Here is a 20,414-nt window from a genome sequence, read left to right as displayed (position 1 = left end):
ATGGTCCGACTCTCCATCGCCGCGGTTATCTTCGCCGCCATCACTTCCGTCGCCGCTGATGGATGGTGCCAATGCCTCTACGCGGATGGCTCCCACTGCTGCGTTACTGTAAGCCAATGATAGCCCGAGTGGAATCAAACAGGAAATTCAAGCGACCGAATCTAACGATGTACTAGCAATACGGCATCAGGAAGGACTGCGTGGCCCGATGCATCGACAACGGAAACTCGGACAACAAGTGCAACGCTGGTGGCAAGTACTCGGACGTTAGCTCATGGAACGCTTCGTGGCGCCGCTCCTGCACGGATTGGACCATTGGAAACGCGAAGTAGAGGGGGAGCTCGTCAGGATGCCCTTGCGCAGTTCTTAAGCAATCGTCTCTTTGTATTGTGGCAGTCAATGTGACAATGTACCTTCTCTTGAGTTTCCTCAGTTCTCGAGATCCTAGGACCTCGATCGCTGGGAAGCTCCCATTCAATCTCAACCCTTTTCTGTGAATACGGCAATCGCCGCGTGTAATAATTGATATGACGGTGTGCCTTGGCACCGTGTGTAATTGATACGATGATGAACCTTTCCAAACGAAAACAAGCGTACTGTGGTAGACTCCGTGAGATTACTTGAACAGATCCAATGTGACCTATGCACGTCCCCCCGTGGGGTGCTTCGTAAATCCGCCGAAATATGATTATGACTCGTGTTATGCGGTCTCTTAGTCTGCTGGACTCTATAAAGATCGTGGTCTTTCTTCCACTCCTCAGCACCATCACACCACTCATCACATCTACCCACAACCCAACCCAACCCAACCCAACCCAACTGCATCCTACTAATCATCAACGCCCAACATGCGTCTTACTGTTGTTACCGTGCTTCTTGCCAGCGTAAGCAGCGTTGTTGCTTCGTACTGCCAGTGCCTTTACCCAGACGGCAGCCATTGCTGCGTTATCGTAAGTCGTCATGTATCACTTCACACTCAAGATTGACTTGCTCACCATCGTGATGTTTTCAGGACAACCTTGTCGATGATTGCCCGAGAATGTGCTTGAGGGCGTCCAAGGACAGCACGACTGCTGGACAGTGCAACGCCGACGGGAAATTCTCCAATGTCAGCTCATGGAACGCCCAGAGACGCAAGCAGTGTGGCAAGCCCTACATTTACTAGATTCGGAAATTCACTCGCACTATCGCCAAAGCTCCTGCGAAGTCGTTCTGGAGGATGGGACTGGGAGGGTTTTGTGGTGGAAACTGGTAGGAAGATCGCTCGGGGACGGTTCTTGAAACATGATGGGGCTGTGGATAGGGAGGCGGATCGATCGTGGGTACCATTGCGGATGTAGCGAGTAACAGCGCAATAATACCTTGCCCATCTCCCCACCCTTCCGTACCGTTCGGAAATCATACCAGAAGCTTATCATGCGTATGTGGAAATCAGTTGACCGGAACTTTTCAGTGTCGTCAAGCTCGGGTTGTACAGGCGGCTTCATGGATGGCGGCTTACGGGTACCTGCGCTACTTGCTCAGCTGTTCAGTTGCGACACCCTCTCATATTTCCGTCCCTCTTCCGTGTATTACAAGTACCATACTCGTTTCGAAACTGCTGAAGATGTTGCTGTTTTGTGACAGACAGGCCGATGCCAGCCATGTGGACCCCGTCGTAGTTACATTCGTGAGAGGAAGCCTGAAAAGACAATTTTTGTTCAAGAAGCCGGAAGCCTCAACATCTCCCATCTTCAAGTCAACAACTTCATCGTTTCTAACATACTCAACCCCTCCAACACGCCAACCACATCCTACCATGTCCCCATCCATCGAGCTTACCACTACTCCTCGCCCACTCCTTCTGTCACATCAAAATCCACACCGAAAGCCCATGTCATCCTCATTGTAACCTCCCTCTACCTCGGCACCTTCCTCGTAGCCCTCGACACCATAATCCTCAACCCCATCCTGCTGACCATAATCAAAACCTTCCACGTCCTCGACCATCTCGCATGGTATGGAAGTGCGTATCTTCTCGCGCTCACAGCGCTGCAGCCCACATTGGGGAAACTGTATAAAGTGGGGGATGTCAAGATGCTGTATCTTGTCTCTGTGGGGGTGTTCGAAGGTACGTCGGGTGCTTTCTTGGTCTAATATGAGTGTAGGGTGTACAAAACGATAAGCTGATGTAACCATTAGTCGGTAGTGTACTCTGCGCGGTCGCACCTTCATCTGCAGTCTTCATTCTAGGGAGAGCGGTGGCAGGATGCGGAGCAGCGGGATTAATGCAAGGTTCTTTTGCCGTGGTAACGAAGATTGTTCCTTTATCCCAGCGACCCTTCTTCTTCGGGCTATTTGTCAGTGCGTTTGGGGTTAGCATTGGGGTCGGGCCAGTGGTGGGAGGTTTGTTGGCTGATCGAGGACTATGGCGGTGGTGCTTCTGGATGTGAGTATGCCCCGGATCGATAATTCTATGCTTACGGGTTGCAAGCAATCTGCCCTTGGGTGCCATGGTTTTAGGACTCGTTGCGGTGTTTTTGAGACTTGATAGAGAAAATCGAGCTGGGAAAGTGAAGACCTCCAACGGCGGCCATGATGTTGGACGCTTTTTCTTCAAGCTTGATCTGGGAGGCAGTCTCTTGCTGATCGCGTTCATGTGTTGTCTCTTCATGGCAATGCAATGGGGCGGCCACCGTCTTCCTTGGAGCTCGCCCAGCATCATCGGCCTTTTCGCCGTCTCCGGCATCTTGCTTGTGCTGTTCCTCTTGGTGGAGTGGAAGATGGGGGAAGACGCATCTGTACCGTTTGGAGTCCTCGAGCAACGGTCCATCGCTTTTGGGGTCGTGTATCTATTCTTCTTTTCGATGCCAAATTTCTCGGTATGTAATTGCTCCCCGCGTACATGTTCCCGACGAAACTGATATGAAGATAGTACGGAGTATACGTACCCATGTTCTTTCAAACAGTAAAGGGATTCAGCGCGCAAAGGAGTGGTGTAGAGATCTTGTTCTTGACGTTGACGCAGATTTTGACTGTAGTAGTGGTTGGGGCCCTAGTTTCGAGATCAGGCTATTACGTGAGTTTCGGTAGAACGATGTCGCTGTTTTTGACTGAGTCTCGATAGACGCCATTCATCATCCTTGGGACTGGCCTGAGCGTAGTAAGTTCCAGTTGGAAACTTTATCGCCCGGATCAACTAACCATTCGAATGAAGGTCGGATCCGGGCTCATTACGTTACTCAACGTCAGCACCTACCATGGTGTGTGGGCGGCATATTTCATCATATGTGGTGTTGGTACTGGTTGCGCGATCAATCTACCGTACACAGCTGTGTCGGCTGTCTTGAAGGAGGAAGACATGGTCACCGGGAATGGTAAGGCTTGTTTACGTCATGTTATCTGAGATCTGACTTTCGCTTCAGCATTGTTACAGTTTGCCTTTCAACTCGGCGGTGCAGTAAGCCTCTGTATATCGCAAACTATATTCTTGGGTCGCTTGACAGTAGACGTCAAGTCCGGCCTTCCGGATTCGTCGGTGGAAGGACTGAACAGCAATGGAGCGAACAAGTTGGCGTACCAAAATGCCATTCGGGACGTTTTTCTCTTCTTACTGGTGACGAGTGGACTTGCCTTGGTTGCGTCCTTTGGGTTCGAGCACAAGAATGTCAAGAAAGTCGAAGAAGCACAGAAGATAGGCAGTGCACAACGCGCAGAGGTGGAGTGACTGCCTTGTTAAGCTTCTGCTGTAAGAGCGTATGTATGGGGAGCCGGACAAGAGGGTGTTGAGCTATCCGTACAATGACGATAAGTAATGCAATTGCCTATTGAGGCATAGCTATGAGGCTGGTGAAGGCGTATGGGCGCAGATCGTTGTGAGAAGACTCGATGATGCTTGGACGGTAGCAGGTATGATGCATGTGATTCTGATCACGAGGCACGATTGCCGCGTCTAAAGGCTTATGGAGCGGCGGAGTAATATAGTGGTCACGACGCGTGACGCGGTAGGGCAATGACCGGGGGTTAGCTTGGACAGCTCTGCCGAAGCCAGCCCCGCGACACACCTGGGCATCAAACAGCACTCGAGCATCTCTCCCGACTCCAGCACGCCGCTCCGTCAGTTTACTCTGGCGTTGGTACACGGCCAAATCACTTTCGCATATCAATTCACTACACAGCTTGCAAGTCGCATCGCCCAACGCCGCACCTGTCCACTTGGCTAGGCAGCCGTATCGTGGGGCCGTACAAGTACTTCGAATACGAACGACGATATCTGCAAGCACCGACGAACGCACGCCTACCACCTACTCGGCGAGCGGAAAAACAACTGCACAATATGGCAGCCTTCTTCGAACAGCTATGGGAGTCCATCTTCATCGCGGGGCCGACGCCTACCCTCCTTATCGCAACAAACGCCTCGTTCGCTGCGCTCCAGGTCCTGCTGTTCGTCATGCTCATCGCGACGTACAGCATACACTTCGTCATTCTCTCCCTTCTATGCGGAGGTCTCTGGTGGTCGATAAACTGGTTTGCGACGGAGCTCAAGGCTGCGCAGGCGAAGGAGGAGGAAGCAAAGCGTATCCGAGAAGCTAGAAGGGGCGGAAAAGAGAAGGGTGGTGCAGGCGACGACGGAGACGGCATGGACACAGGCGACGATACCGAGGTGGATACCGAGGTCGAGCAAACGCAAACTATCAAGCCCAAGTCGAGCCAGCCTCGTGCGCCCCGCCCCGAGACACAGAGCACGGTGTTTGTGGAGAGACCGGGTGGAAGTGAGACAGAGAACCCAACACAGGCTGCTGCTTCTGTCGGCAGCGGAGGCCCTACTATTGCGAGTACTACGGGGGCGGCGACGAGTCTTGCAGCACCGGTAGACGAAGCGCTGAAGAGAAGGAAGGGCATGGGCGAATCAACAGGTGATCTATCTACCGACAGCGAATGGGACAAGCTATCGGAGGACTCAGAGGACAAGTGAAGATAAGGGCGTCTTGCTAGATATTATTCGTATGTTTGGATACTAGACGCGATTAGATTCTGTGGACCTGTACACCGATGTCATTACACGTGAACACGCGCGGCCGCCTCTGTTGCCCTGCATATCCGACTTTGCTGCTATCCAAGTGCCGTTGCTAGTCCACCATGATGTCTCTTGGATCATCGTCTGCCTTTATGCCCATCTTGTTCGCGATGCATGTGTCTGATGCCCAACCTCGTCAAGTCGAGCTGGTCGTGCTTGCCACGCGCCGCAGCAGGGCCCTGATTGCCCCGCCATGTATCCACCATCACCCATCCTCCATCACAGTGCCCTAGACTTGATTCTCTTCAGCCAGCGCCGCACACCGTTTCCCCATGTCACTGATGAGGACGCGTCACCTCCACCCGCACCGGTAGCGGTCCTGTTTGTCGCAAAGTTGTTGCCTTGAGGCCGTCATTCGCGAATACCTAGGCACACCTCGTACGCCCCGCCGCTCCGCAACACGCATCCTCCGCAATGGCGACCATCAACACCCCCGTGAGCCTGCCCGAGGTGACGGAACAGGCCGGAAACTATACATACAATGCGCACATCCCCCTGGCGAATTGGCTGCGCACAGCCAGCACCATGCAGAAAGAGGTGTGTTTACTTGCCATGGCTGGGATGCGCATGCTCACTCCCACCAGGCCCAAGTTTATGAAGCAGAGGGCAACGACGCGCAGACATACCTCCTCCTATACCGACACGCCGACCTCGTCCTCCAGAAACTACAGGGCCATCCTGACAGGAACAAGCCCGAGAACCGAAAAGCGCTCAATGCTGCAACAGCAGCTGTCAGTCGCGACCTGAAGAAGCTCGAGGAAATCGCGCCGCGCATCAAAAAGAGGCACGAAGAATACGAAGAGAGGAGACGGAGACAGAAGGAAAGCCTGAGATCGTTGGAAGGACAGGGCTTGGGTGCTCTTCCCCAGGAGCTGGACGGGTTGGCGATTCAAGATCGGGGGCCCAAGAGACGGTCGTTCGATTCGCGGCCCACGATCGATGCGCGCTCTCTGGAGAACCAGTCGCTTGCTGCAAGACTGGCGCAGAGAGAAGTGCGGAGGAGAGACACTGTCAGAAGAGGCGTGCGACAGCATGGCATCTCAGAGGAGGAAGAGCATGCGCGCCGCAGTGGAGGCACCTGGGACAGCTGGCAGCAAGGGCCCGACGGAGACGACATCTCAAACCAACTGCAAGAAGTTGCGAGGCTTCAGCAAAATGGCCACAGAACATCTTACTCTTCGGTAAGCTTCATGCGACAGCCGTGTGGCTTCTTTACTGACAAGTCCAGCGGCCCACGTCTCAATCCGCGTCCCCATACCACTACCCTACCGTACCCTACAAGACTGCCCAAGAAAGATGGTCAGACTCGCAGTCACGCGACACAGCGCCTGCGCGACCTCCAAAAGAGCAGATATACAGAGCCTCTGGCACGCCGGCAGCCCCACCGCCGTTGCCGCCCAAGTCTCCAGCTTCTACGTACGATGCGCGATACGATCATTCACGACCTCCTCCTGTCCCAGGCAAGATATCAGAAAGCGCGCCACCTTTGCCAAGCAAGATACCGGACCAGAGACCGTTGACACCCTCCACCGAGCTGGACGAGTTCACATTCAAGCCTTCTGCCTTCCTGGAGAATGGCGATCCCCTCCGTCCCGTTTTCCTCCCCTCCCAACTACGCAATCAGTTCCTTGCCGTTGCTTCCTCCAACACACGTCTCAATCTTGAAACATGCGGTATGCTGGGTGGAATACTAAAGTCCAACGCCCTCTTCATCACACGACTCATCATCCCCGAACAAACTAGCACGAGCGACACCTGCGAGACGTTGAACGAAGAAGAGCTATTTGATTACTGCGACAAAGAAGAGTTGATGGTCCTCGGTTGGATTCACACGCATCCGACGCAAACCTGCTTTATGAGCAGCAGAGACTTGCACACCCATGTCGGATATCAGGTCATGATGCCAGAAAGCATCGCCATCGTTTGCGCTCCGACAAAACAACCTAGGTATGTCATCCAACTTCCCCTTGGTTTCGTTCAAGACACTGACAGTGATATAGCTGGGGTTGTTTCCGCCTCACTGATCCCCCGGGCAAACAAGCCATTCTGAACTGCAGTCGACCTGGTATATTCCATCCTCACGACGTTGATAACATCTACACCGAAGCGCTCAAGCCAGGTCATGTGGTCGAGCTGACCGACGCGCCCCTGGAAATCGTGGACATGAGGCCCAAGAAGAACCTCTAAGTCCGCCATACTAATATCATGACTACGATATGGTTGCACGAGAAATACCCATTATATGCAGGTCATCGACATGAAGGAACATGTTCAGTGCATAGCGAGGAGTTTGGGGCATTTCAAGAGTATATATTGCCCACCGTGTTCTCCAGAGTAGCTTACGGTGTATACAGTCATGTATCTTTGTCGATCGATAAGTAGACGTACATATAGAGGTAGCTCAAGTGTGTCCTGTAGATATCACGCATGCATCAGTTCCACCTCATCTTTCGGTCTAATAAGCCGCTGTCTACCTCCTCCACTCCCTCCGTACGCTAGTGGCCTACGCTGAATTCCTGGTATCGCGCGCAAGTAGGGTCATCGTCCGATTGTACAAGAACGAGTCGATGTCACTCTACATCGATCGCTGGTACTTTCGATCACAAGTACGTCGACACACATGTATTATGCTGATCCTCCCAGTATTCATAATTTATACAAAGAAGCAACATCAAGCATTGCACCGGCAAGTCCCGCTCGTTCTCCAACCAGCACGAGAAAATGCAACGTAAAATCTCCCCAACCCACGTGGGAAAAGGAAAAACTGTTCACGCCTTACCAGCACTTCGGGAATGACCCCAATCTAAACCCACGCACGACCGAGCCCAACCCAACCACCTTTCTCCACTAACGCAATACCCCCATCGCGAACAACAAACATTTCCACGATCGTCGACGTCATCGTATACAATGTCAAACACACTCACCACACTTACCCCTTACAGCGGCTATACATCGGATAAGGAACCGTGCCGATACCCGAAGCTCCCCCCAACCGATAACACAGCAGCCCGAAACATTTCGGGAGATCGACAAATCGACAATTGGCATGTCTGTCTAGTCTACTTTTCCGCAACTTGCGACCGTCGTTGTGCATATATGCATATGCCATGTTGCTGAATGCGGACCTGAGAGTGCAGGTGGTGCTTCGAAACCTGTTTCGCTACTGTGATCATAGTCAAAGTCAGGCAAGACACTCGATGCGAATGCCGTATCAGTGGCCCGTACGAGGCTAGTTAGTCGTCTCCCACGACTATGGTGGTTTGGTAGCGTGACTATTGTATTAGAAGTACTACGTGTGCGGATGGTCGGGTCTTAAGGCGTTCCATTGGTTTGGGGGACTCGGGTCGAGTGTAGGTTAGCCAAGGCAGGTTTCTTGTCCTTGTGTCGTTCTAGATTGGGGAACGTTGGGTCCGAAGTCGTGATTTCGGCTTGAGCCGAAGGGTTTGCGGCTAAGGGGTTGTGGATGGGACTTGGTAAGAGTGACTGTGAGCCATGTCGTGCATGCAGGCGGGTACTGTGGGTATTTGATAAGCATGTCCTTCCCGGGCATCGCTCAGGCACTCAAATACATCTAGGTAGTATTAAGATAAAGCTTCCATCTACCGTAAAGCTCTGCCAAGGTACAAACAGCCAGCCACTGTAATTTCAGTAATCACAGTAAAACACCAAGAGCAGTTCCTCGTGCCCGGCATTGAGATCGGCAAACCCCAGAGAGGGCGGAATATGCTTTCGGTATGTCTAAGCTAGCCGCATGGCTTTGCTTCTTCTACGTTGTACTGGGCTAGTCACCGGAGCTTAGATGTTTTAGCACATGTTGGGCGTGTATCGAAAAGGGAGAAAAGAAAAACTTCGCACCTTTGCCGTGATCGAGCAGAGAAAGTCTGTCGAGCCCGACATTAGGTGCCGCTGTCTGCTATCTGCTATCGTCGGCGGGATAATGACAATCGCTGGTAGGTATCGACGCGTACGTCTTACGATACCCACGCGGGTCTAGTCGGCGATGGAGTGCAAAAGTCAGCTGCATGCATCGACTCCAGTCGCCGTATCAGCAATGTGCCGACCACCGCAGTATCGTAAGAGGACAGCTCGTGATTGCCGAGGGATGTTTCGAGACATGTGGAAGTGAGGTGAGAGATCGACTGGATATGTTCGCGCAACCTCATGTCATCGTACGACTGGGGTGATGATTACCAGATTCGCGGTACCGAAAAAGGCTCGCGCGGCGGGGAAAGGGAGGCTGCACGGCTACACCACTTTGAGCGGTTCGGCCAAGCCCCTCTCCACATTTCTGATTGGTGGCTCATCGCACATACTGGCCCAGATTCTGTCAAGAGGCTTTCTTTGACCATGGAATTGATTGATGATCACTAGCAACGCTTTCGCCGTTGCGTACATACGGAGGAAAAAGCGATCAAATCGATTTTACGCTGGTCTAAGGACTATCCCCCAATACTGTACCCGCAACTGCTGTGGTCCTGATCCGGGTGTGTAAGCGCACGCCGCATGCGCGTACAGATGAACTCGTGCTGACAACGTGGTTGAGAGACGATGCGGGAACGGTGGGGACCTGGTGGGATGCGGAGAACGCTCCAGAATATTCAACGGGATCGGCGACTGCAGTTTGACGTCAAAAGTCGCATACTTCAGATAACCGTCGTCCCGAATTCTAATGTGGAGACGCGATGATATTTGCGATCGTGGTATGTTCAGTGACCATCGTTGTGCTTTGAAGAGTTTAATTCGCATCGAGGTATTACCTGCAGCCACAGTGCACTACTCGATAAAGTTTGCTTCCCATGCTTTGCTTCAATACGTTCTAGCGATACGGGAAAGGACCAAGTGCCATGTTACTTGGGCGTATTCCATTGCACCATCTGCTCCACACTTTGTGGCGTACGTATAGCCCTAGTATCCTTCGAGAATATGAGGTTTGGATAACCTTTCTCGCTGGGGTAAAGGAACACGGTTAAGCGGCAGAAGAGCCTTTATCTCTCACCGGACCTGGAGCTAGATGTTAGGCGGCCGCGCAAGCAACGTTGTGTGACGTCGTGCTGTGGGCCAGTGGCTGGAGGTCTGGACAACTCGATCTTCGGACGTTCCCGTCCGAGTCATGGTTACTAGAGGTGATTGATGAAAACAGTGGAGTGTTGAAGACTGATTGCTAAATTAGAATTGACGCAGACGTACAGATGATGCGTGGGTTGACGTTGAGGCTTTGGTGACTTTACAAATAGGTGCAGTGACGGACTGGAGGAGCGAGTGTCAAATGACTTCAGCGTGCATGCATAATGTGGACTTCGTGAGAGACGTTGATGTATTTAATTTGTAGGAGTCGACTGCTGAGTCAACGTCTTCAACTTGGTGCTAGTTCTTATCCAATGTTGGAGACGGATTCCATCGAGATAATGCAATGAAGATCTACGCGTGCCAGCCACGGTATACGATCTTAGTGCCGTACTTCTCACCCTTCTTGAGAACCATCATAGACTTGTATTCTGGAACGTTGACGGCGTTGACGTAGCGGCTGGGTTCGACGCAGAAGCCAGCGCGGGCGCCTCTGGCGGGAAGGTCACCAACGGCAGGTACGTCGATGTATTTACCGGTGTAGAACTGGAAGGCCGGTTCCGTCGAGTGTATTTCGAGGTGGACCTTGGTCTCTGGGTGGTAGAAAGACGCAAGCTTCTGCAGGGGCGAAGAGCGAGTGTCGATGGGAATGCTGCTGGGGTCTGTGTTGGCCACAAAGCAGTCGTCAATATCGGGCTCTTTCTCGCCCAGGGTGAAGGTCTTCTTGGCGCTGACACCGGGGTATTCCTCGATGGGTCCAGTGGGAATACCTCCGTCATCCACGACTTGGTACTTGTTTGTGATGAGGTTGACTTCAGTTCCGGTGATGGTAGGTCCTCCAGACAAGTTGAAGTAGCTATATGCACTCTCAGTAAGACGTCAATGAAAAGGATGATAGACAACTAACCTGTGGTTGGTCATGTTGATTGCGGTCTCTTCGACTTCATCACCGATCAGTTCAGCCTCGTATTCGATGTATAGGACCTCCTGTTGAGCGCCATCGACTTCCTCCTTTGCTTGGACATACCACACGCGCACCTCTACAGTGCCGGGGTAGCCTTCCTCGCCATCCTTGCTGACGTATTTGAATAATGTAGCCTCTTTTCCATTGCGGTCAACTATAATTGGTCCTTCGAATTCTCGCTTTCCCCAGCCAAGGTCGCCGCCGTGGAGAGAGTTGGGGCCGTTGTTGACCGCTAGCTGGTATGACTTCCCATTCAGGTCGTTGATCTTCGCTTTGGATACGCGGTTGGCGATGCGGCCAATAGTCTCACCAAAGAATGGGGCGTTGTGCTGCTTGTACAGCTCTGCAGTTGGGAAACCCTGGACGATGTTCTTTCCGTTTACAACGAACTTTTGAATGATAGCGCCCAGTGGCAGAAAGGTGAAAGCCTTGGTCGAAGACATGATACGATCGTCAATGTGACTTTTCTAGTTTGGTGATAGGCTCGCAGATGTGATAATTGGTACGTATGACCTGCGTCGATCTCATTAGTTGTGCTGTTCAAACGCTATAACGGGTGCCACTATTGCCGCACTTTCGTGAGGTCTGATGTGGTGTGATGAGGGGTAATGCGTGAGAGCGGGGCAGCTACAGGAGGGCACTCACCTCAGCGAGTGGTAGCTTGCGTTCAGTGTTTTGTTTGTTTTGGAAACAGGTGATCGATTTTCCTCGATGGCCGCTTGGATGTTCGAGCTTCTGACTGTGAGGAATGAGTGCGTGCGATTGACCTTACATAGAGTACGCATGTGGTGATTGATTAGCCTAATGAGGATGTGGAGCACTCTTGGACATCCTTTCTGCCGTCGTCACCACGTGAAGTACGGCTGAAGTGTTCGCTCGCGAGTACCAAACGACCCGTCGGACGGCATGCCGTATGCGGTCATGGTTCGCCTGTGCCCATGGAGCTGTGGCAGTGCGGATGAATGTGATGGGGGCGTGGGGCGAAGGCTGCAATTAGTAATCGAGGGGCAGGGCGCGCACACTGGATTCCGCGAGCATTGAGAACAACATCTTCGACTATGATACAGTTGAGATTTACAGTAACGCCACAATTTCGATCGCCTTGCCGGTCGGTACTACCGACCTGAGGCCCTATTCGAATTTGCCGATCCGCGGAGCGTTGTCGCAACTATGCTTTGCGCAATATTTCACGTCATCGTGAACCGTTGAACTTTCGACACAGAAGATAAGGAAAAGTCGCCAGAAAACCACCAAATGCCGGCCGATTAACGCCGATTGCCATGACCGAAACGAACGCCGTATAGGATTGGAAAGGATCCCAGAACGCTTGAACGCTAAACGAAGAGACGGAGAGAAGCGGAGTTAAGTCCGGACCAATTATGCGCCGACTGGATTTTGTATGAAACTGCTGAAATCCAGGTCGCTGTGGATGTTCCAGTCTGGCATCATCGGATCGCTTTGGCTCATTGATAGGGGATCTACCATCATGTTCTGGTCGTATGCGCTAAAGTTGTCGAATCCATACATGGGCTTGCTGAAGTCTACGGGATCGTCCATCATAATGGAGTCGTTCATCCATGGCGCCCGTGATAGAGTGGAAGGATCCATAGCGCTGTTGTTCATGTATGGTGCTGGTGCCATTTGTGTTTCTTGCTTGATTGGCGGCGACACTACCTGGGACTGTCGAGGGAATGGGCTGTTCATCGGCGGTGTTGGCGGCGCGTTGTGGCGCGCAAACGGACTGTCAAAAGCGAAAGATTTGGTCGTCGGTGTACCGTTATACGATGAGTTTGGCGAAACGTGGCCATGTTCAGAGTCTGAGCTAACGGATGCCCGTCGTCGGGTGTATGGGGCGCCTCCTTCAACTAGTTTTTGTTGCATGCGGCTGCAATCTTCTTCGAAACCCTCATAGTGGCTCTTGTCGTCTCCAGGTGATTGCAAAAGATCGAGACGATCCAGGATGTCGTGTGTCAAAGGATGGCCGCCTGAGGATTCTTGCAACGGCTGTCCTGGCCAACTCTCGCCTCGTTGCAGGCGACTGTACAGTTCCCTAAGACCGGCTACCAATTGGGTTTGTTGCTGTTCGAGCATCTCAACATATCTACAACAGTCAGATCGAAACTTAGTGCGAGGGTGCATGGTAACATACCCTTTCGGGTACACTTTGTCTTGCGACTTCTTCCTCTCGCCAAATACGCAGATGGCGTTGTCGGCTTTGCATCGAGTGCAAGGGCTTGATCCGTCGCACTGCACTGGTTAGAAAGACATACAGGCACAAAAGAGGTCGTACATACCTTTGACTTCTTCAATCGGCATCGGTCGCATGCCTTGCATACTCGCTTCCTAATGTTGTCTTGGGCTTCCATCGAGTCTGACCTATGAGGTGACATGTCGATTGGTATGGTGCAAAGTGGAGCAAAGGTGTGTTGGTGAGAATGGTGTGGCTGAGTTGGACTTCAAGTCAATGTGGTAGTGGTCGATGAGATATCTGGTCGACCGAGTGGAGTATCTAAGGGTACTTTTATCGAGAGGTGGAAGTGGAAATTAAGGCCTAAATAAGGTCGTACCCCTCTGTGGGTAGCAAAGCATTATATCTTTTCACGTCAGCGAACAGTCAAGGCGGACGTTCGGCGTTAACCTTGTGCCCTGGGTGCAAAAGCCCTGTAATGGAACTGTAATTATGAAATACGCCGGCGCTGGGCAGCTAAGCACCCCTGTCTCCTTACACATCATCAATCGGCGCACGTACGTTGGATTACATTAGTCGATGTGCAGGGATTCTTGGCCTGTTGCAGGGCGCCAACCTTACAAGGACTGGGCTCAGTTGGCGGACGACACGAGAAAGCGAGGGCGCGGAGTCGGCCAACCAGCGGACCGTGACCGTGGCCCACGAAACTTGCTATGGAAGAAAATCCGCACCTGTGGTGGCAGCAGAACAGGTGACGTGAATTCGGCGAATACGCGGGCGTAAAGTACGCTCGAAAATCTCTCCAGATCGCTGTTCGCTGTCCTCGGCTACCGGCAACACGACATCCACGACCAAAAACATGCGGACAAACACGCTGCCCGAGTTGCGACTCCCAGTCATTGGATGCTTTCCGGAAGTCGTCATCAAGGTCGACCATGTGGCTCACCATGTGCGCGTTCTGCAATCAGTCCACCGGTCATCATTATGCTTTATCACTAATTGTGTTATTTCGACCGCTTGTCGACGAAGTATCATGTACAGACTCAGGCCTCGGCCGAAGAAAAGCACGACGGGCTGACTGAGCGATCCTCCTCGTGCTTGCTGAAAATTCGCTCTTTCGGACGTTAGAAAATCGCTCGCGGAACGTCGCAAGTGACCCGTCCGAGCTGAAAGAGGACTGGAGCGCGAGATAAGCTGTACGATGGTGCGGGTTTCGCGTACGAACTCACGCAAAGTACCGTCAATGCCTGACCAGCAGCAGTTGATTAATCGGTGGACGGGCAAAGCACAGCTGGGCACGCATTCCTTCTTCAGGAGCTGCATGCTGTTAATGGATACCGTCGCTTGTCAATGTAAGCGCAGCTACTCTCAGCGGTTTGCATCGTTTAGAGTTGCTGACCGCGTCTTGTTCCAGTCACGAACATGAGAATGCCCAATGCAGAATTTCTTTTGTTGATCCTGGTTAGCCACTTCGTTCCTGAGTCTTGGGTAGGCACGATCACCCATGCCTCAGCCACCGCGTACATCGGCCCCGGTTGTTCACTCATCCATACTCATCTATACTCATCTGCGACTTTGGTAGCCCTTTGCACTCAAGCACCGCTGCATGTGCCATTGGCAAGGCATACAACTACCTTGGTTTGGGAGATTTGATGTTGGAAGACCCACACAAAGCGTCGTCAGGTTGGGGGGCTGAGGTCATTTTCGTACATTGTTGCGAACGCCGTATTCATCACAAGTTCGACACGCCTATACGACGCCTACGCTGACAAGGCCTGTCATGTCTTGGCGGACGTGGTCCTGGGGCGCTCATACAATTCACGTGCTGCGAATGTCAACGCCCGCAAACGTGTAAGCGCCTTCATCACACCTGCATGCGTGGAACTATGGGCAAGAAACATGAGCTATAATTGCGTTCAACGGTTCTCACGAGGTTCGCCCCTTGAATTCAGGGAACCCGCTGACGCTTGAACGTGTATATACGCCTCAGCACCCACGCTGTCCTCCCGGAGCCCATAGCTCGTTAGCGGTAACGGCACGTCTACTGTCCATCTCAATAGTGAGCGGCTTCGGCGAGTTATCTCGCCTTGCTGAATGGCTTACGAACTGACCAGTGCGGAGTTGGCAAGAGCGATCATGTAAGCCCATGATCTTGTTTGTAAATTCGGCGGTTCTCGAACACCTCAAGGTTCTTGTCGATCAACCCCGCTGTCATTAGGCCTTTGCTCTAATGGAAGCTTCCTAGCTTTCTACAAGTTACAGAGAGCGTCACTCAGGAACGAGCGTGTGCCAGAGCTGTATCATTACAGGAATGAAAGTAATCAGGTCCAAAGTTCAGCAGCTGTACGGCCTTCTTTCTGAGGTCAATAACAGCGGTCTTCCTTGTCGCGTTGGGCGAAGAGCACCTATTCTGCCCAACCCCATCTTGGTAAAGTTTCATGGTTGTTGTGGGAATCGCGATGCACATCTCCCCATTATCGCTACCTGCGAAATGATGGTCCGTTATCTTCACACCGTCAGGAGTCTGCGTGCGCTTACATGGGCCACGCATGAATTCCAGTGAGACCATCCGCACTCCGTCGATGATGATTGGCAAGATCGACAGGCTCTGGCTTACATAACTTGATGAGATGGCCCTATTCATATTGGTCACGACAGGGGTATAGCATCAAGACCTCGTCGACCCAGCCTGCGTCCTATAAGCGGCCTTACTCAAGGCCAAGCCCGACAATAGCACCTGCACTGCCAGCCAGCAAGGCATTGTCAATCGCAGGTCTTCGAACGCGCCGCTGATCTATGCAGAACCCAGATAATGCCAGCCGTGTTGAGTTTATTCATTGCACGTTTCAACACCAAGTCGATCACACGATCGTGCCAAAAGGAGCCAAGAGGCAGATGCGTCTTGGACGAGTGGAGCGCACATGTCGAGTCACTAGCCACATGCGCCAGCCACAACGCGCGACCTCAGGCCTCGCTTGTTTTGACGGATCGCACATGAGCCGGGTGCCGAGTGGCCAACGGTCCCACGAAGGAACAGTACTCTGATGGGCGCACAACGATCCGTTTTTACCGAGCGACCACTGCAAACTGTAAACTCGTGGCAACCCTCACTAATTCACGGAGACAGATTACTGGTCGGGCCATACTGGGTCGGGAGACCAAGACTTCCGCCCAGGTGTCGGTAGGTCAGCCTGAACTCCGCCTCATGATCTCCACAAATCGCTTCCTAAACAACGAGGACTAATGATCACGGGAACCCTACCTGGTCCCGGCGCCATATAGGGGCCTCATTTCGATTCGAGATCTAAGTGTAGAATACTTGCGCATCGAGCCACATGCCGCGCATCCTGGGCATCTCAGACTTCCAAGCCTCGAAGCAACGTGTACCTCGCAATGAGGAGTCTTCTGGCGCCAAGGTTTATCTGGCGGTGTCCATTCTCCGCTATACTGTGGTAGGGACGAAAATACGCGGCACCCATCATGCTCGGCAATGCAGTGGCTTCCGGCTTGGAACATCCGAAGCCGAGTCAAACGGTCGTTGTGAACACCGCGCGACCGAGCCTGGCCCTGAAAGCTCTTCGCGGCTAGGGTCCCAGGTCCCTCGTCTTCGCGCTCGCTATCCAACGCGAAATGATGTCAATGAACCTGAAAACACAACTTCATTCACATGGCTAGCTCGCTGCAGCTTCTCAGTCATCGATAAGCCGATTTTCGCGATGAAATGTGGCTGACGAAAAATCGGCCGGTCTTCCTGTGCGGGCAAGCCGCACGTCGCAGCCGAGTTGAGCCTCATAGACGGGAATAGCAGTGAGGCGAATCACCAAGGTCGTTCCGTTCCCACTTGGTCCCGCTGGAAGATTCAAGGCTGAAAGCTTCGACGCTTGTGTACTACTACGGTCTGCCCACCCACGTCACATCGCAGACAGCCACGTTGTTGAGGTCTCGAACAACGGATGCTCACTAAGGAACAGTGCTTTGTGGATCTCTGAAGAGCCTGAGGAGGAAGGTTGACGCGAAAGCCGTACACCACCATATACCAAGCTGAAGCACTATTGACTAAACCTTCGCCTGCTGGTCAGGCTTTGAGATACTAATCATGTTCAGACGGTGCTCAGACACTTCTCATGGCACGGCGCATCTCAACGCACTGGACGGCATCAACATACCGACATTATAGCATGCATCACCCATGAGACAGCATTGCGAATTGCTGCAGCTATCACGTCTCGGCAATATCCGCAACGCGAAGGACCTGGTGATCAATGATCGACCCGTTAACAGCATATCCACTGCTGGATGGGGAACCCCAGCTCCAAGCGCCAGCACACTGGTTTCGCCGAGAGCAAAATGCATCCCCACTTGGACCATGACAGCGAGGGTCGAGACTTGTTTCATGAGTGCGCGTCTGCGTGTCAGCCACCGGCGATAAGTTTTGAGCATCAATTATGACGTTCTTGTGCAACATTTTGGTCTAGAGTACCGCCATTTCTCCCTTATCAGATTGACTATCACGTAAGCTGTTCTCGCAGAGGCTGTCGGTAGACCTGCCGTGGTAGGCCACAAAGTAGTCACGAAGTAGTCACGATCTGAGAGACCAGCGGGTCCAAAGATGGAGATTTCTTTCGATACCAGAATTTGCGATCGTACGAACGTTGTTCGAAATAACTTGCTTTCGGCTTTTCGTACTGGAGCAATCGGCCCTTCCGACGCATTGATATCACTGACCACGATGACCGTCCGCGATCGACGTCCGGGACGGGACAACTGATGTCCTTACGTCCGCAATGTTTCCTTCGAAATACCTTTGGATGCCCGCGGTTTCGCATCAAAGCTGCGATCACTCAATCAACTTTGTCTTGTTTCGAAACCATTACTGTGCTGGACAGGTCGGGAGTAATGGTGGATGGTGTGCTGATGCGATTATGCTCACGCGATCGCCAAAACCTGTAGGTCCTCCAGCCTGCCTGGTCAGAAAGAGCTATTGATTGGGAATGGCATGTGGGGTCAAGATACTTCATCTGGGACACGTGCGCTCTCACATGAGAAAGGGACGTGACTCGACTATCTTGATGCTGGTAACAATATGACCGCTGGATATTGTAGCTCCTCAATCACCCTCTCTGATTGCAGCAGACCGGTACAACCATTGTCGCCAGTACACAGCAGGCTGTAAAGCGACAAGCTACTTGCAATATATCGCCTTGGACAGCCAAGAGACTGCCTTGCGAATAATCCCTATACGACCACCATACGACGGCTATACAGTCGGCTGATCGGCACCCATGTGGTACCCCAGTCCCAACACAAGATATGCGCGAAAGAGGCGAACAAGAACGGCTGAACAACCTCGCTTAGAGAATTTCGCAGCGATATACAGCTTTCGAGTGCATCACATCGCCTCGCATGCATTCGTTACAGCAGGCGGTAAATGGATTTTCTGCACAAGCAGGATTTTGGACGACGTCACCGTGTTCTCAAGACAGACCGAAAACGGGCTCGGTTACAGCCGCACTTGGTGTTTTTGGGTAATGACAGCAAGGCTACATTACCCCATTTGTACCCATGTTCGTCCTTCTCAGTGTTGCGAAGCCAAGCAAGAGGATGCCCCGCATTTCTCTAAACTCTGAATCGGACACCTTGGCCACAGCGAATCAACGGTCAGCAGTATGGTAAAACGGGTATCGTGGAACATCGGCGTGCGGATGCGGCTGAGTCTTGAAGCTTGCGTACGTGGAGTCGAATTCCTTGATACCGCGCAATTACAGGGATAGATGGAGAACGGACGACTCGTCAAGATGTCGATCAGTGGCACAGTCCGATACGTATCGGCCTTGTACCTGATAATTCGGCACGTCATCTTGTCAATCTTTACAGACAGTATGGCAAAGCATTCCAATGATCGATCTTTAGCTTTTCTGGCGCACCACATGTCCAGACATCAGCTTTTTGTAGGAGTCGATCATCATTTGCGGTTACCAGCACCGCACTCGAGTAATGCGCAATATTACCATCTCCTGCTGATCTGTAGTAGATCCCGAGGTCTCTGCATCAACAGTACTCGTCAGTCGGCGACGCGCACCGGCGAGGTAATTACAACTGTTTATGCGTCGCATCGCATTTTCAAGAAAACGTCACAGATAAACAAATGAGCTCACCGCTACGGAGACCTCTTCCCCCACTAGTCAAGGGAGCAGAACAGTACGTTCGACTGTGCCGAGACCGATGCATGATCTCGGACGAAATGTCCGTACAACTAGTATACCTCCAGTTCATCCCAGCAATCTGCGCACCACAAAACGCAATCAGAAGTTTGTTTCGTTGCTAAAGTAAGATGAAAGTCGGATAGGCGGCGTGAATGGCGGATATCCGTCGCGTTATCGCGTCATTCGCGCCGATCGGGGCATTACAGACGTTGAGCAACGGGGATGAACTTCGCTTCGTGATCATGATGCGAGGGCAACTACGCAGTAGGTTGTAATCAGATACTCATTCACCGCCCGACCAATGGCCAAAGGACAGAGAGCAGCAAGGCGATCTCGTCATACTTCGAGTGGATTCTCAATTTGACCGTTTCTACAAGTTTGTCACTTGCTCGAAAGATACAACACCGCAATCCGATTAGCGACAATGCCCACCACCGCAATGCTATATCGGAACAAAGCCTCTAAGCATATAGCTTTCCAAACAATCATATCAAGCTCCTCTTTCCTGATCCCCACCTCTACCCAAGAAAAGGAAAAAGAAATGGCCAAGGCACGCTCAAGTAAGCTTACACCGATAATGTACTTCCCACCCGCAGAACAACAAACCAATCGCCCAACCTAGACTCACGATAAGCGAAGACCGATGAACAAGTCTCGGGTCCAGGCCCCCTCACTTTTGCAAAAAGTCTCCGGTGGTGTGTAGCTTGACGATACGTCCCAAGGTGCGACATTTTGTTTCAAGTCAAAGCAGCTGTGTCGAATTGATAACGAACGGGACTAGAGTTGCGAAACAGGACTATTGTGGCTGCTTAGTAGTATGCAGGTAAGTACATGAGTTGAGTGAGTTAGCTGGCTAGGCAGCGGTAGCTACCTTGGTCAGCTTGAACGACGCGGTAGTCCTTGAGGTTAGGCGATATGAGGGTATTCGCGAGGGTT

General features: G+C 52.2%; 6 protein-coding genes across 6 annotated transcripts; 4 read left to right on the top strand and 2 right to left on the bottom strand.

The window, feature by feature from the left end:
* On the top strand, positions 1 to 332 carry J4E90_000627 (uncharacterized protein; the record flags this gene model as incomplete). Its single annotated transcript, XM_051430223.1, has 2 exons — positions 1 to 108; positions 177 to 332. 2 exons carry the CDS (start codon positions 1 to 3, stop codon positions 330 to 332), a joined length of 264 nt encoding a protein of 87 aa, XP_051295710.1.
* Positions 333 to 848: 516 nt separating this feature from the next.
* J4E90_000626 (uncharacterized protein) lies at positions 849 to 2,136 on the top strand (the record flags this gene model as incomplete). The annotated part of the gene is made up of 3 exons (XM_051430222.1): positions 849 to 884; positions 928 to 950; positions 1,662 to 2,136. 3 exons carry the CDS (start codon positions 849 to 851, stop codon positions 2,134 to 2,136), a joined length of 534 nt encoding a protein of 177 aa, XP_051295709.1.
* A 2,179-nt stretch (positions 2,137 to 4,315) lies between these two features.
* Positions 4,316 to 4,954, top strand: J4E90_000625 (uncharacterized protein; the record flags this gene model as incomplete). Its single annotated transcript, XM_051430221.1, has 1 exon — positions 4,316 to 4,954. The coding sequence occupies one exon, from the start codon at positions 4,316 to 4,318 to the stop codon at positions 4,952 to 4,954; it is 639 nt and encodes a 212-aa protein (XP_051295708.1).
* Positions 4,955 to 5,470: 516 nt separating this feature from the next.
* On the top strand, positions 5,471 to 7,243 carry J4E90_000624 (uncharacterized protein; the record flags this gene model as incomplete). The annotated part of the gene is made up of 4 exons (XM_051430220.1): positions 5,471 to 5,593; positions 5,641 to 6,237; positions 6,285 to 7,003; positions 7,057 to 7,243. The coding sequence occupies 4 exons, from the start codon at positions 5,471 to 5,473 to the stop codon at positions 7,241 to 7,243; spliced, it is 1,626 nt and encodes a 541-aa protein (XP_051295707.1).
* Positions 7,244 to 10,477: 3,234 nt separating this feature from the next.
* Positions 10,478 to 11,530, bottom strand: J4E90_000623 (uncharacterized protein; the record flags this gene model as incomplete). The annotated part of the gene is made up of 2 exons (XM_051430219.1): positions 10,478 to 10,979; positions 11,031 to 11,530. The coding sequence occupies 2 exons, from the start codon at positions 11,528 to 11,530 to the stop codon at positions 10,478 to 10,480; spliced, it is 1,002 nt and encodes a 333-aa protein (XP_051295706.1).
* A 934-nt stretch (positions 11,531 to 12,464) lies between these two features.
* J4E90_000622 (uncharacterized protein) lies at positions 12,465 to 13,477 on the bottom strand (the record flags this gene model as incomplete). Its single annotated transcript, XM_051430218.1, has 3 exons — positions 12,465 to 13,188; positions 13,237 to 13,334; positions 13,382 to 13,477. The coding sequence occupies 3 exons, from the start codon at positions 13,475 to 13,477 to the stop codon at positions 12,465 to 12,467; spliced, it is 918 nt and encodes a 305-aa protein (XP_051295705.1).
* Positions 13,478 to 20,414: the final 6,937 nt, after the last annotated feature.

Source organism: Alternaria incomplexa (assembly GCF_024043165.1).
Source record: "Alternaria incomplexa strain BMP 0042 chromosome Unknown scaffold_1, whole genome shotgun sequence".
In the NCBI taxonomy this organism is placed as follows: domain Eukaryota; kingdom Fungi; phylum Ascomycota; class Dothideomycetes; order Pleosporales; family Pleosporaceae; genus Alternaria; species Alternaria incomplexa.
The sequence above is the reverse complement of the archived record's forward strand: the minus strand, read 5'-3'. Positions and strand labels throughout refer to the sequence as shown.